Genomic DNA, 13991 nt, shown 5'->3' with positions numbered 1-13991 from the left:
TATTGTCATATTGTGATGCATCCCAAAAATAGTGATATATGCCAAGGTCCATATTGCCCAACCTTAATAACAATACTAATTACATGCTGATTTTAAAGAGCAATCAATCCCTCATTTGTATTTCATATTAACAAGGTGTTTTTTGTGGCTCAATTGCTGGTGACAAATGTTTGAACAAAGTAGCAGTTTTGCCTTCGTAGCCAGATACAGTGTCCTATTCTACACTTAATTAAAATCATCCTAATTACTATTGCATGAAATCATGCACTGTGCTTGGAATTGCATCAAAGTGGTGGTCTCTTTCCCTGTAAATATGTGTGCATGCATGTGTGTGTACAGTCGGTGGCTATAAGCATCCTGTTGTCTTTGTCAGCCAGCCAGGTGGGCTGTTGGCAGTGCTGCTTGAATCTTGGCAGGCAGGTGCTGCCCAGCTTACCCAGCGATGCCCACCAGAGAGAGAGAGTTAGCAGAGAGAAAGAAATCCCAAAAGGGCAGGACACAAAAGACAGCAGGAACAAAGGCAGACATGGAGGGACATGAGACAGTACGACATGACAATGTTTTCTTTATAGAAACAACTGTACGATTTTAGTATTTGGAGAGGAATTTAATCACTCATCTGCCGCCTCCTCTATGCTTCATCTTTCAACCTCATCCTACAACCCTCACATTTGGTGTTTCTTGACAAATAAATACACATTGTAATGTACGAATCATTAGCAGTTCAGGTCCTTTAATTCTGGGAAGAGTGACATGTCAGGAGACCATTAAAGTTTTCCAGAAGATATTTATGGCTTCGGTAAGTATTTTGACAAATAAAAAAGCAAGCTATTATTTTCACTATAATTAAAATAACAACTGGAAGCTGAAATAAAAACATCTTTCTGAGCTGCATGTAAATTAATGATTCTGCGTGTAGAATAATCCCTCATTTATTCCGGTTAATGGAGTCCAGACACGACTGTGATATGTGAATTTCTTCCAAGTAGGCTTCCTTATTCATATATGGAATATCTTTGTAGTTAGAGCATAGAAACCCTGATTACAACATTCTAAAAATTTTTTGGACATTAGAGCCATGTAGACAGAGATTAACACCCCTATAGTCACTCTGACACTTGTACCATCCAATGTAGTAAACATAATAAGAACAAATAAGCTATTTAAGATGTAAATAATATAAATAGTTATAAATATGTTCCCTTGAGGACCTGAGTGGTAGGTGGACACGGTATTCAGAGTTGGGTTTCAGCTTGACGTTGGCTGTGGTTGCAAAATATATATTTTATTTTTTCAGGGATTTTTCTTAGAAATTACTGCACCTATTGTGAGATAATTCAAACCTGCAACAAAAGCCAGTTGTTCTTGTGGTCAAGTGTGATGTTTGTGGTTCTCACCGAACATTGCAGTAACATTACTGACACCTAGTGAGCAGGGTAGAATACTACATATCAGTCACAGCATCTTTGAATAGGTCTTCTGATTGCCTTATATTTGCATTTTAGTTAATTTAGCCATGTTTATGCTTGAAAATGCTTAATTTAGGCTAAAAACGTAATATTTGCTTTATTTATTGGCTAATAATATGCGGTATTCAACCATGAAACAGCATTATTTATTTATTAATTAACATATCCTTAAAAAACAAGTGAAGAAAGAGTGAAACCGTGAAATTCGAACCGTGCTATTGGTTACATATTCATCGGCATTGATTGATGATACATCATAATCGGCCTGATTTATTTGCCCACTGATAAATCGGTCGGGCTCTAAAGACAACCTGTATTATTCTGATTTGTTTCATTAACAGTTGAGGGCCTTTAATTCTGGAAAGTTTGAAACATGTCAGGGGACCATTGAAGTTTTCCAGAAAGTATTTAGGACTTGTGCAAGTAAGGTGATGAATAAAAAAGCAAGCTTGCAGAATTGAAGAACTTATAGAATGATGTGGTGCTGGGGCAGTGCGCTCCTTCTTATATAAAGTATGAGTATGTTCAGTATACAGTGTGTGTGTGTGAGGGAGATAAGAGATGACTTATATTGATGAATTTACTTTAAAAAAAACTACCAAAGAACCCCAAACAACAATTGGTTCATTTTGCTTACAGGGTATTTTTTGTGTACTGTATGTTTTTTTTGTTTATGTAATTAAATTAGAAGGTGGCCGAATATGATGTCATATTTCGATGCTCGTCAAACCGGAAATTATGTATGTGTGTGTGCCAGAGAGGGAAAGCGACTAACAATGAGCCGGTCCTGAGTGACTGAGTGGTCTTAGATTACACACATACACACTTTAGGGTCCCATGAGGAGGAGAGAATGGGAAAGAGGGAGAGAATCATGTTTGCAAAGGACCAGATAGACATGAATGCTTCCTGATGTTTGTTTAAGGAAGAGCTACATTCTCTCCTTAACTCATTAGCTCAGCAATGAATTGCACTTGCATACTGTATACTGTTGGTTTAACTACTGTGTGCATACATTACATTTGCATTTGCTTAAAAGGTATAGACCTGCATGCTGATGATTAATAAGAAAATGGTCCCTCATTTTATTGCCCCAAAGTGTCTGAATGATGCGATGCTGTGTCAGCAGTACACAGGAGCTAGTACATTATTGATGAGTGCATCCATTGATTATAAGTGATAAGTGGTATTGACAGGAGGTGCGATGAGAATAGGAATACGTGTTGATGTTCACCTTTATGTCCGTCAGTGTTTTCCCACAGGGTCTTAAAATGGGCTCGGGAAATGTAAAACCTGTGAAAGTGATCCAGCTACAAGGTCGCTTTTTCTATGAGAAGAAACACACTCACCGACCATGGCATTTGGTACACCTGCACAATCAATACAATAAGTGGTGCCTTTAGATAATGTCAACAGCAGGGGGATCTCAATTCGATTTTATAACTCACTCATCATTTTCCATCTCTCTGTCTATTTATCCATCCATCTATCTATCCATTTTATATACCACTTATCATCATTAGGATTGCGGGGGTATGCTGGAGCCTATCCCAGCTGACTTTGGAAGAGAGGAAGGGTGTACCCTGGATTGGTTGCCAGCCCAGCAGTATCTATCTATCTATGTATCTATAGTGTCCATTTCTATTCAACACTGCATGATGGTTCTTTTTAAAATTGGACCCATTTAGAGTAAATGTATATAGCCTGGCAACCTTTTGAGTGACCTTAATGGCAAACAGGGACCCACACTGAGGAAACCTTTCAACTCAAATATCCTTATATATATATATATAGTTTAATATTGAAGTAGTGCAAAATAACAATGTGCCATCACAATACAAGTTAAATGAACGTTTCTGGAACGATACGTTTTAGCCTAAAACTCAAAATGATTTCAAGACAGTGTTTTTTATTCTGCTCCTGTTAACGTTTAGTCTTCTTGCTAGCTCAGCAGACAGATAACAGGTTTTCAATTAATACTCCAATTGGATTCCATTATAAAGCCTGTGCTTTGAAGCACTATTAAAGTTAACATGCAGAAATGAAGCATGTCCATTATATCTTACATAAGATGGAAAAAATTTCACTGTGACATTTAACTAAAAGCAAATGCATTCAAACATGTGCTACTTTACTGCTAATTTACATTGAAAATCCCATATACGAGATTCACATTAGTAATTTTACTTGGTGAATTTGAACTCCTCCTCATATGACTGTTAAATAGACCACTAAGATGTGCCTTCCACTTAAATAGATGCTATATAGGAAGTATAAAATACTTACCGGCAGATACTGTCTTAAGGCTCAACAAGTGGATGGCACATTAATTGTCTTAAAGGGGACCTGTTATGCTCATTTTCCAGTCCTTTGTATTGTTGTGGACTCCAATAGAGCAGCTCCACATGATAACCAGCACAGAAAGCTTTCTAGATCTTCCAGGATCTGTACTTAATCCAGCTGTGTTTCCTTGGATTTGTGCTTCCCGCCAAAATGGTCTGTTTTGATTTATTCCACCCATGGCCCACCTCTAGGCACACCCACTCTGCTGTGGTTCGTCACATTCTCAAGTGATAGGGAGGACTTTTGTCGTTGTGCCGCTCAGCTGTCGAACCCAACTTTATAAGAGTTGATAATAAATCTTTTTAAAATGTCAGCTTTTAGCCATATGTGTTGGATCCCAAATCTGACCCGTAGTAGAGACTGGACAGTCCCAAGTTTCTCAAGAAAAGGGGTCACTTCAAGATGTCTCTCAATGGAAAGTAGCTTTGGCATTTTATCATTAGTTGTTACATGTGGTCATTACATCTCCTTTGCTAATTGTTGTGGGAAATGGCGATTAGCAACCCTGCTCCCTGTATGCACACTCTATAATGCTACACAGACAACTGCTTTTGTTCCATGACTTACCCAAAATAAACACAGTCAGGACACTGATAAATTGTTACTTACTGCTTGCTCTTTTGACTCTTCTACACCACCAAGAGAAGTTAGTCCAAGCTGGAAGGTTAGTCCAGCTGCATAGTGGCCCATGTTCACAAAACAGTCCAGTGTGAAATGCCGTTGACAGATTAAAATCTTTTTCTTTTGCTGGTAGAGAATCAGGAACTCCAACCACTTGTGCCTGATGGCGGCGTCTTTAGGAATTGTAAACAAATGTAGCTTTCCCTTGCTAACAATGTCAATACAGAAGCGGAGCTCGTGGGAGGGCAGAGAGCATATCAGGCCTACAGACACGCCCATATCAGGAAGCCGGACTGTGTATGACATCACAAACATACATTTTACAACAGCCTCTGAGTGTTTTGAGCCATCCCAAACTTTCATGTCTCACTTTCAAATGCACAAACCTCATTGTTTGGCATAGTTTAATACGAGAATACAACATCCTAAAAAACATAACAGGCCACCTTTAAAGCCCTAACTAACAAATGTTATTGGTCTTCCTCCGTGATCACTGGTTTCATATAGCACTACAAAGTATTAATAGACAAAATCCCCTTCAGAATAAAAGCGTACATTTATTTATAATTTTTTCCCCCAGCAAAGACCCCCATAGTAGGTTGGGACCCATCAGTTGAGAATCACTGGTCGATACCTGATTTGCACAAACATGTTTTTGCAATAATATATATTAGTATTTGATATTTATCATTTTTTCCGCAAATAAATGATGATGCTTCCTTGAAAAGCTAGTTCTTGTGCGTTCGATGTAAAGTGCTGGGAACAACAGTCATGTATTTTTAGAAACTGAACTGATTAGTTACCCTGTACAATGCAGCACAGCCTGCATCAGAAAAGACTGTACCCCCTACTGTTTAAAATATATTATTTGTTGATATTCCCCGTTCAGTCATTTTCCTCAAACACTCCTGAGATATATCTTTTATCTCTGCAATCTGCACTCTTTTGAAGGCCCCAGATATCACATATAATTACATTATTAGGTACCCTTTTTGTACGCCTCTCGACAGAGGGCTGTCGTCTAAATGGTCCTAATGTGTAAGGCTGGAGGCTGCTTGTGACCTTTAGCTGCTCAACACCTCTCCTTTTCTCTTCCTTTGTCATCTTTCTCGTTTCTAATACACACACACATACATATACACACACTAGTATAGCACGGCGTCCCACTCTGCTGTCACAGTGTGTTGAGCTGAGGAGAGGAGCCATAGCTGTGTTATGGGGGAAGAACAGCACCAGTGAGAGAGAATGATGTTGGAAAAAATTGTGCAATTGTCTCTTTGTTGTACCTACAAGCTGAATGGATACACAGGAGATTATATAAACAGGCTTATATAGCTTTTGTGGAAAATATGATTACACAATGTATTTTTGGAACAGTTCTGCTGCGTTATGCAACTGGAGGGAATATAAAAATCTATAATACAAGACAGTATAAGCACAATCAGGCTACAATGCACCAAATCATTGCTTGAGGTTTTGAAAGAAGGACGCTATAGTAAATGTTGAGATGGGAAACAGCAAATGTTACCTTTTTGAGTACAGGGTGCTGAATAAAAGTTCTCCTAGATGGTGTCCATACTGTAATCTGCATAACAGAGAAGCTTGACATGGCGGCGGCCGAGAGGAGAGAAGAAAGAGTGAAGCAGCCGTCTTTGCAGATGGATGCTGATTAAATATTGATGATCAGCAGCACTGAAGGCTTGATTAGAACCTGACTAGAAAAAGTGCAGCCACACACATTAAACACACACACAGGTGAAGAAGCAGGTTTTCATTATGCCTCCTGCTGGTCATGCTGCCATCACTTGTCATGGTCACTCAGCGTTTCCCACAGGACTGCACTATTTGTGGTGATGGTGAGGGTCTACATGACGTCATTGGCTAATTTACATCATTTGCCATAGCGCATGTGCATGTAATTGTAACGGATACTGTAGGAGAGAGGAATAAAGTTGCGAGAGAGACAAAAAGTGAGTTAAAAAAACATGAAAGGCAAAATAAATGTGTTTGGAAAAAGAAATGAGCTTTCTTTTGTTGCCGAGTGGTTAGCGCGTTTAAATCCCAGCTCAGGCATCTCTGTTTGGAGTTTGCATGTTCTCCCTGTGCATGCATGGGTTTTGTCCCAGTACTCCGGCTTCCTCCCACATTCCAAATACATGCTAGGTTAAAACGTCATGTGTCCATTATTTTGCAGAAAGATGTGCATATCGATTTGGAATTAGGTAAACATATCCCAAGAACTGGAAGGATTTGAAATACTTTTGGGATGAACTAGAGAGAGGGGAGTCCCTCTTTCAGGTCCAACATCAGTCACCTCTGACCGCACAAATGTGCTTCTGCATGAATGGACAAAAGTCCCACAGACACCTTCACATCTTGCTGTGATGTAGTACACAATATGGAACATTACAACAAGTTGACAACCTAGTACAGCCATGTTCCACAAGTGGTGGTTGATACTGGAAAGAGCTTTAGTGTAACTCTTGGCATCCTGGGCCCCGTTTCACGAAGCAGGTTCAACCAACTCTGAGTCTAACCCTGAACTCTGAGTTGATCTACTCTGAGACAGGAAACTCTGAGTTGCGGGTTTCAGAACAGGTGATTTCATTTGGTTCAATCAACACAGAGTTTGTTCACTCTGACTTAAGCGCGTGCACCACGACTTTAAAAAGCCCTCATCAATGGAGCCCCGTTCCCTCGATTCACAATGGGTGACCATGTAGTTGGTCTACATTTCTCATCAAATGTCTTTACACTTAAGACACCACATAAAAAGTAACTGTTTTTCAGGCAATTTTCACTTGTTTCACGCACATTGTAAATTGAAATAAGTAGAAATAACAAACTTGCTCCACTGACAGATTTTTCAAATTATGTGAAATGTGATTGAAACACGTGAACATTGTCTAAAAACAATTTACTTTTAGGTGTGATTCGTTTTGATCAGAAATTAGACATTTTGACGAGAAATAAGACAAATATTGTTGGTATGATTTTGAGTTTTTGCAGTTTGATGCAGTCTGACATTCAATCTACCTTTGATGCTGTGAATGGATTTTCTGTTCACATAGTCTCCTTCATTTTCTGAAGGAGCAACGATGGGAATGTGCACCCTATCACACCAGGGAATCCTAAAAGAAATTAAAATGACAAATCCCAGTGTGAGGTTGCAGCACCATGTCATTAACTGAATATGATTTATAATCATACATTTTAACTGATTTCTACATTCACATGCAATTCTGTGGAATTCCTCCTTGATGACCCCCACGGGTTTATGTCCCGGGAACACAACGGAGGAGTTGATTCGTCTTTTTAGTGCTAGGGACACTTTTCTCACAGCTCTGCAGACGGGCCTTGCTAATGTTTTCTGCATCACCTATATTATATAAAAAACTTCCGTTGGCAAAAAACCGAAGAGCAACACACAGAATCTGGGTGGATGACAGTGGACGTCCACGGTTGGTGATGTTTTGAATGTCCTGACGGATGAGATTATGGATGTAAGTGATGGATGGTGAAGTGAAGCGGTACCGTTCGAAAAGAACATTATCTGGAAATGATAGCGTGTCCAATCTTGGCCTGTGGATAACTTCCCTACGAATGCGGAGCTCTCTTCTGAGTAGTAGTGCCTCTTCGTCTACAGGGTCTTCTACAAACGGACATGCCATGGTTCAAAAAACAATGCGACACACAGCACACCTTGAAGAAAAACGACCAAACTGGCTTTAAACACGCGCGACAATGAATGAATCACACCGTGTGTAGCGTAAGAGGGCGGAGACAGAAAGAAACTCGAGGTTCATTGAAGAAAACCCGGTCCCGACCAGGTTATGTTCACAGAGTCTGTTGCCATAGTAACTGACACCGAGGTTAAGTTACCTCTCTCTGTGAAACAGGCTGGAGTTACTCCTCTGTCTCTGGTTTGACTTACCTCCCTTTTTGAAACGGAAAACTCAGAGTTTCCCTCATTTCGGGGTTAACATACTCAGAGTTTTTGCTAAACCTGCTTCGTGAAACGAGGCCCTGATCTGTTTTCAATCTGGCTGAATGACTTTCGGTCCCCTTGAACCACCAGCAGCTGCGAACCTCACCACAATGAACGCAACATTGACATTCTACAAAGGTTCCACCTCAACTGTTTTTCAACACAACAAAGGCCTCCCTGAGACAAGAAATCTCTGCCATGAAACATTGATCTGGTTCATTCAAGGCAGCGTTACCCCGAGTGTGTATATACAACCACCTTTCAAGAATGGATTAACGTGTTTGTTCTCTCTCCTCTGTACTCTTGCAGTCACATTGCTGGACTCCATGGTAGCCTTGGCCGACCTGGGCTGGGAGGCTTATCCTAATGAAGGGGTGAGTATGCGCTGCACACTCTGACAGAAAAACAAACATCACCCTCTCTTCATGTCTGTGCCACATGTATAAGGATTGTCATGTTTTATTTTAAGAGAAGGGAGGCCACCATAGCATAGCAGCAGCCGCAGTGCAGTGTGCGCTTGTAGAGAGCACAGAGTTCTTGAGCTCTCCTTGCTAAATCAGGAGTCTTCAGGGGGAATTTACAAATTATTTCCGCTGCGCTGAAAACTGTGCGCTATGGCACAGGAACCTCCATTTATTACGCCTTGCAATTTATTTAGGGACAAGAGTAAAGGGACGAGTGGGTAGGGTAAATATTCTTATATAAGAGAAAATGTAGATGTTTGCATGCATATATAGTATGCGTGCATGAAAGAGTTGCGTAATGCTCGGTTTGCAGGTAAAGGCACAAGGCGAGCGTGGAGTGCAGTCGCCTCGCATCAGAGAGAAGTGAGACGAAGTCTTGGGTGGAAGAACGACAACGTGGATTCAATATAAAAATAAGAGAGAGTTTGTATGTCACGCTAGCAGAGCAGCATTTGAATGGCACTGATTAAATTCTACTCGATTCCAACTTCCGTGCCGCTATTCAGCACGAGAGGCTTGAATTGCAGGATGCCACACACGGTTTCATGGTTGCGAGCAGCAAAGAGGCAGCTGAAGTGATCGGAGCTTAGAAGGCTTGTTTTCCCAAGAAATGGAGGGTATCGGGTTCATGCATTTGAACTGCATTGATTGTGTGGGCATATTGTTTATGTTTGTATATGTTTTCTCTCAATGACGTTCTCAGTGTTCAGCAGTGTTTCATCTGTTACTGATTATGAACAAGAAAGAGTGCACAGGTTACTTGAATGGACTGTAAGATTCAGCTCACACGGGTTTCCTGAAAGGCCCATTTATTCGTATTTACAACTGTTGACTGGAGAGTAAACAATATTTTTCTATTAGCTATTTTTCAAGGATTAGGCATCCCCTCCTGAGAGTATATACAGAGAGGAAGTTATGTAAGTGGATAAAGCTTTGTTTTTATGGGAGATGTCCACTTGCTCTTACATAAACGTGCTGTTTGTCTTATTTGCCGCATTCATTCATTCATTCATTTTCTACCGCTTATCCTCACAAGGGTTGTGGGGGGGCTGGAGCTTATCCCAGCTGTCTTCGGACGAGAGGCGGGGTATACCCTGGACTGGTCGCCAGCCAATCACATGGCACATATATAGATAAACAACCATTCATACTCACATTCATACCTATGGACAATTTGGAGTCTCCAATTAACCTAGCATGTTTTTGGAATGTGGGAGGAAAACCCACGCATGCACGGGAAGAACATGCAAACTCCACACAGAGATGGCCGACGGTGGGCTTGAACGGAGGTCTCCTAGCTGTGAGGTGCACGCTAACCACTCGACCGCCGTGCAGCCATTATTTGCCACATCCTGATCAAAATACCTCAGTACAGCTTTGTGTTTGTTTTAATTTTGTGGCTTTGAAGTTACATTATGGAAGTAGATTCACATTCAAAGCAGGTGGACTGCGGTGGTGTCCCAATAATTTTGGCCTCTACTGTCATAGTACGTGTCCAGTGTAAAATTTGCCCCATTGTTATCATGAAAGTTAAAGGGACTTGATGAAAATTGCTCCAAATTACATATTTTGGAACCAAAATATAAAAGGTCACCATCATATGGCCCGAGTCAAATAACTGCCATTCAGTTTAGCGTTAGTAGCTGAACTCTGTCTTAGCTGTCTTCTGGTACACTCTGGACTGGTCGCCAGCCAACCAAAACTTTATTTCTGGATTCACACATTCATTGAATCAGACTGAATATTTATGACACGGCAGCTAGAAATCTCTAACCTAGGCACAATTAGTGTTTCGACATGACATTTCTCAATCCACACAGGTATCATATGATTATAGTTGCACATTACTTACAGACAAAAAATCTCCAAGGCAGACATGTATTAGAAAATATTACTACTAGTTTACTTTTGATTGTCTAGTGGTTAGCATGTTGGCCACTCAGTCAGGAGATGGGCAAGATCTGGGTTTCTCTGTGTGGAGTTTGCATGTTCTCCTCAAGTGTGGATTTTCTCCAGGTACTCCAATTTCCTGCCACCTTCCAAAAATATCCATTTGACTTGTTATAAGTATGAGTGTAAATGGTTGGTTGTCTAGATGTGCTTATATATGCTGGGTGTACCCCGCCTCTTGCCCAAAGTCAGCTGGGATAGGCTCCAGCATACCCCTACAACCTTAGTGAGGACAAGCAGCATAGAAAATAAATGGATGGATAGAAACATATAAACACACACTCTACTAAAAACTTTTGTGGTTAACAGTTGTTAAGTGGTTTGTTTGTAGAGATGGCCAGTGGCTGTCACAATATGAGAAGACGGGCTAGAGCGTGTTGGAGAAGAGGGTGACAGAGGGAGGTTGCAAGAAGGTCTTGTGTTTCATATAATAGGAATTATCTAGTTGACCTTTGACCTTTAAAACCTTGAGATTGGTCTCAGCGAGAGGCAATTCCCACCAATCTGCGACCACTGTCTACCTGAATTAGTCCAAAACCACACTTGACCCCTGCAGGTCAAGCTTAATCCAAGCTGTGCGGGGCCGGATGTGGCTGAGACGGAGTGGAGCGACCCATTTCTGTCACTGAGCGGGGGTGCGTGTCGTGAGGGACACAAAACAGATATGTCATAATGATGTTTGAAAATGAGAGCCCCCCCGCCCCGCCAAAACATCTCCTGCGCCAGAGGCTCTTCACCCCTTTCTAATTTAGTATCCCTAAACTAAGCCAGAGCTCTTTCCCAACTTTGGGAGCCAATTATGTGCTGGTAGGTGTACACATCAGATGATTGCAGCAACAGCAGCAGGGATATTATGTTAAGCCAGTGAATGGTTGAACTTCAACCCTGATCTGACATCTCTGCTTCACTTCAAAGCAATCAAGGCAGCTTCATGCTGATTGGCTGCACTGATTGAGGTATTTTTGTAAAAAAAAAAAAAAAAAGTAAATTAGTGCTCTGGGTGAACTGCATTTCAGCTTGTGTGTGTGCAAATACTGAGACATTTGGTGAGAGTTCTTAAACGCCCAAACTATCCAAATATTTTCCCAGTTTTTCTCTGTCTCTCACATGGCAAGTGTATCATTAGCCACGTGGAGAGATGACTACAGGTTGTTTCATGCCCATAAACACACCTGTGCTGCACAGCAGGCAAAAATGATGATGAACAGACGCGCCGACTGGGGAAATAAGTTACTCGCTTGGAAGTGGCAATAATCCAGCCACTCCAAACTCTGCCTACAAAGAAATAAACACAGACATTATAAAGCCCTCTTTATCCCTCAATGACTATTCCCATAAATGCTTTAATCACTACTCCCGGGGGAGTGTTGTGTGCATGTGTGTGTGTCCGTCCTGTGATGTCCGACTGGCCTCAGCGCTGCACAGATGGCTCTATTTAGCTGCCAGGCGCGCCTCTAATTTACCAACATTTATTCACCCTTCTCTTTTGTCCCCCGCCCTCTCACAAGTCTCAAGTTTTTTTCTGCTAATTGAATCGAGTGCGGTTGATCAGGAGTACTCTCAGACATTCCGTATCCACGTTGTCTTGCAGGAATCCAATGATGAATCTGTTTGGGGCTAAAACTTCCATTGGCTCTTAGACTTAGACTGCAGGATCTTTTTCCCCTCACACACATTTGGCCCTGTTAAAGTTGGTAGAGAATCAAAAGAGGCCTGGTTGTGCGCCAGTTCATACATACTAGAAATCTCAGTGGAGATTAAAAGCAGCTGAGTGTGAGGAAGTCTCCGTGAGAATGCGTGTTTTTATCTGTTTTAGTGCTCAAGACTTAGGTGAATGGCGTCAAGGTTTTTATTGCCTCGTTGTCGGGACGTCACATCTCATTAACTTCCAGAGGCTGAGAGTTCCTTTTAGCCTCTTTATATCTTCCTGGACAGTCTGTTCTTGTACTCCCACACTTTGGTCCTTGTTTAGGAACAATCGGTGATGACATGCGTTCCCTCCAGGACAATTTAGGAGGATTTTCTACTAATTTTAGATGTACAAAATAGGCACATTTCTAGAGGTGATGGTGGTCATTCTCTGTAAGTTTTGTAGGATTTCATACAAAAGTCATTTTGAGTAATATCACAATTACAGTCATTCCTCGCCACATTGTGTTTCAAATTTTGCGGCCTTACTCAGTCACAGTTTTCCTAACATACTGTATATTACGTAATAAATCATGCCTGGTGGACGAATACGGCCTATTATTCAGAATGCATAGTAAAGGAAATTGTATGCATTTTCTGTCTAAATTAACCATTTTAAAGAAGAGTCTGGATCTTGATTGCCAGAATAATAGACCTTTATTTCAAGTTTCAATTATCTAACAACAGGCACAATAATAATAAATTAATACATTACTACTACTAATAACTACTAATAACTACTAATGTGAGTGTGAATGGTTGTTTGTCTATATGTGCCTTGCGATTGGCTGGCGACCAGGGTGTACCCCGCCTCTCACTTAAAGACTGGGATAGGCTCCAGCATACCCACGACAATCATGGGAATAAGCTGTACAGAAAATGGATGGATGGATAATAATAACATGGGCTACTGCTGCGACTGTAACCCACGGTAACCTAAAACTCAACTCTACATGTTCTGTTCTCGACATAGACATATTTACAAGCACAAGTTGTATTTATGCCTTAAATTGATTATTTTATTTGATTATATCCAATATATCTAATATCTATATCTAATATGAATGTAAAGGTGATTATATCGATGTTATTTCATGTCTAGAGTTCTCTAATAATGTTAAGAAAAGGTACTGAGAAGGTTGTGAGCTGTTTTTTTATGCCATTATTACGAAAACATTCAATTTATGATTAAGGGATTCTACTTCACAAAAGTTCACTCAACCAATTAACCTCGATAAAAGAGGGATTACTATCCTAGAAAATGGGCATTTTTTAGGAGCCATGAAAGACTTTCATTGTGTACTCACAGTGTTCTCACAAAAATTGAGTAAGATTGCAATACAAAGGTTGATTAGTAAATAAGTATGTACTGACCCATTTTGGGGGTTTGTTCCCGTGACAAATTAGTAGGATTCATACAAAAACTTGGAAGTACAACTGTAATAGCACAGCAACAGGCACATTTTTCT

At 40.7% G+C, this 13991-nt stretch overlaps 1 protein-coding gene across 1 annotated transcript in view; it reads left to right on the top strand.

The window, feature by feature from the left end:
• Positions 1–13991, top strand: part of LOC131126447 (ephrin type-A receptor 3) — a 109349-nt gene that overhangs the window by 13106 nt on the left and 82252 nt on the right. The window contains exon 2 of the mRNA XM_058068979.2: positions 8729–8793. Coding sequence (XP_057924962.1) covers positions 8729–8793 — 65 coding nt within the window. The remainder of the gene's footprint in view (positions 1–8728; positions 8794–13991) is intronic.

Source organism: Doryrhamphus excisus, linkage group LG6, assembly GCF_037039965.1.
Source record: "Doryrhamphus excisus strain RoL-2023G ecotype Guam linkage group LG6, RoL_Dexc_Guam_v1.1, whole genome shotgun sequence".
NCBI classification, from domain to species: Eukaryota; Metazoa; Chordata; class Actinopteri; order Syngnathiformes; family Syngnathidae; genus Doryrhamphus; species Doryrhamphus excisus.
The sequence above is the reverse complement of the archived record's forward strand: the minus strand, read 5'-3'. Positions and strand labels throughout refer to the sequence as shown.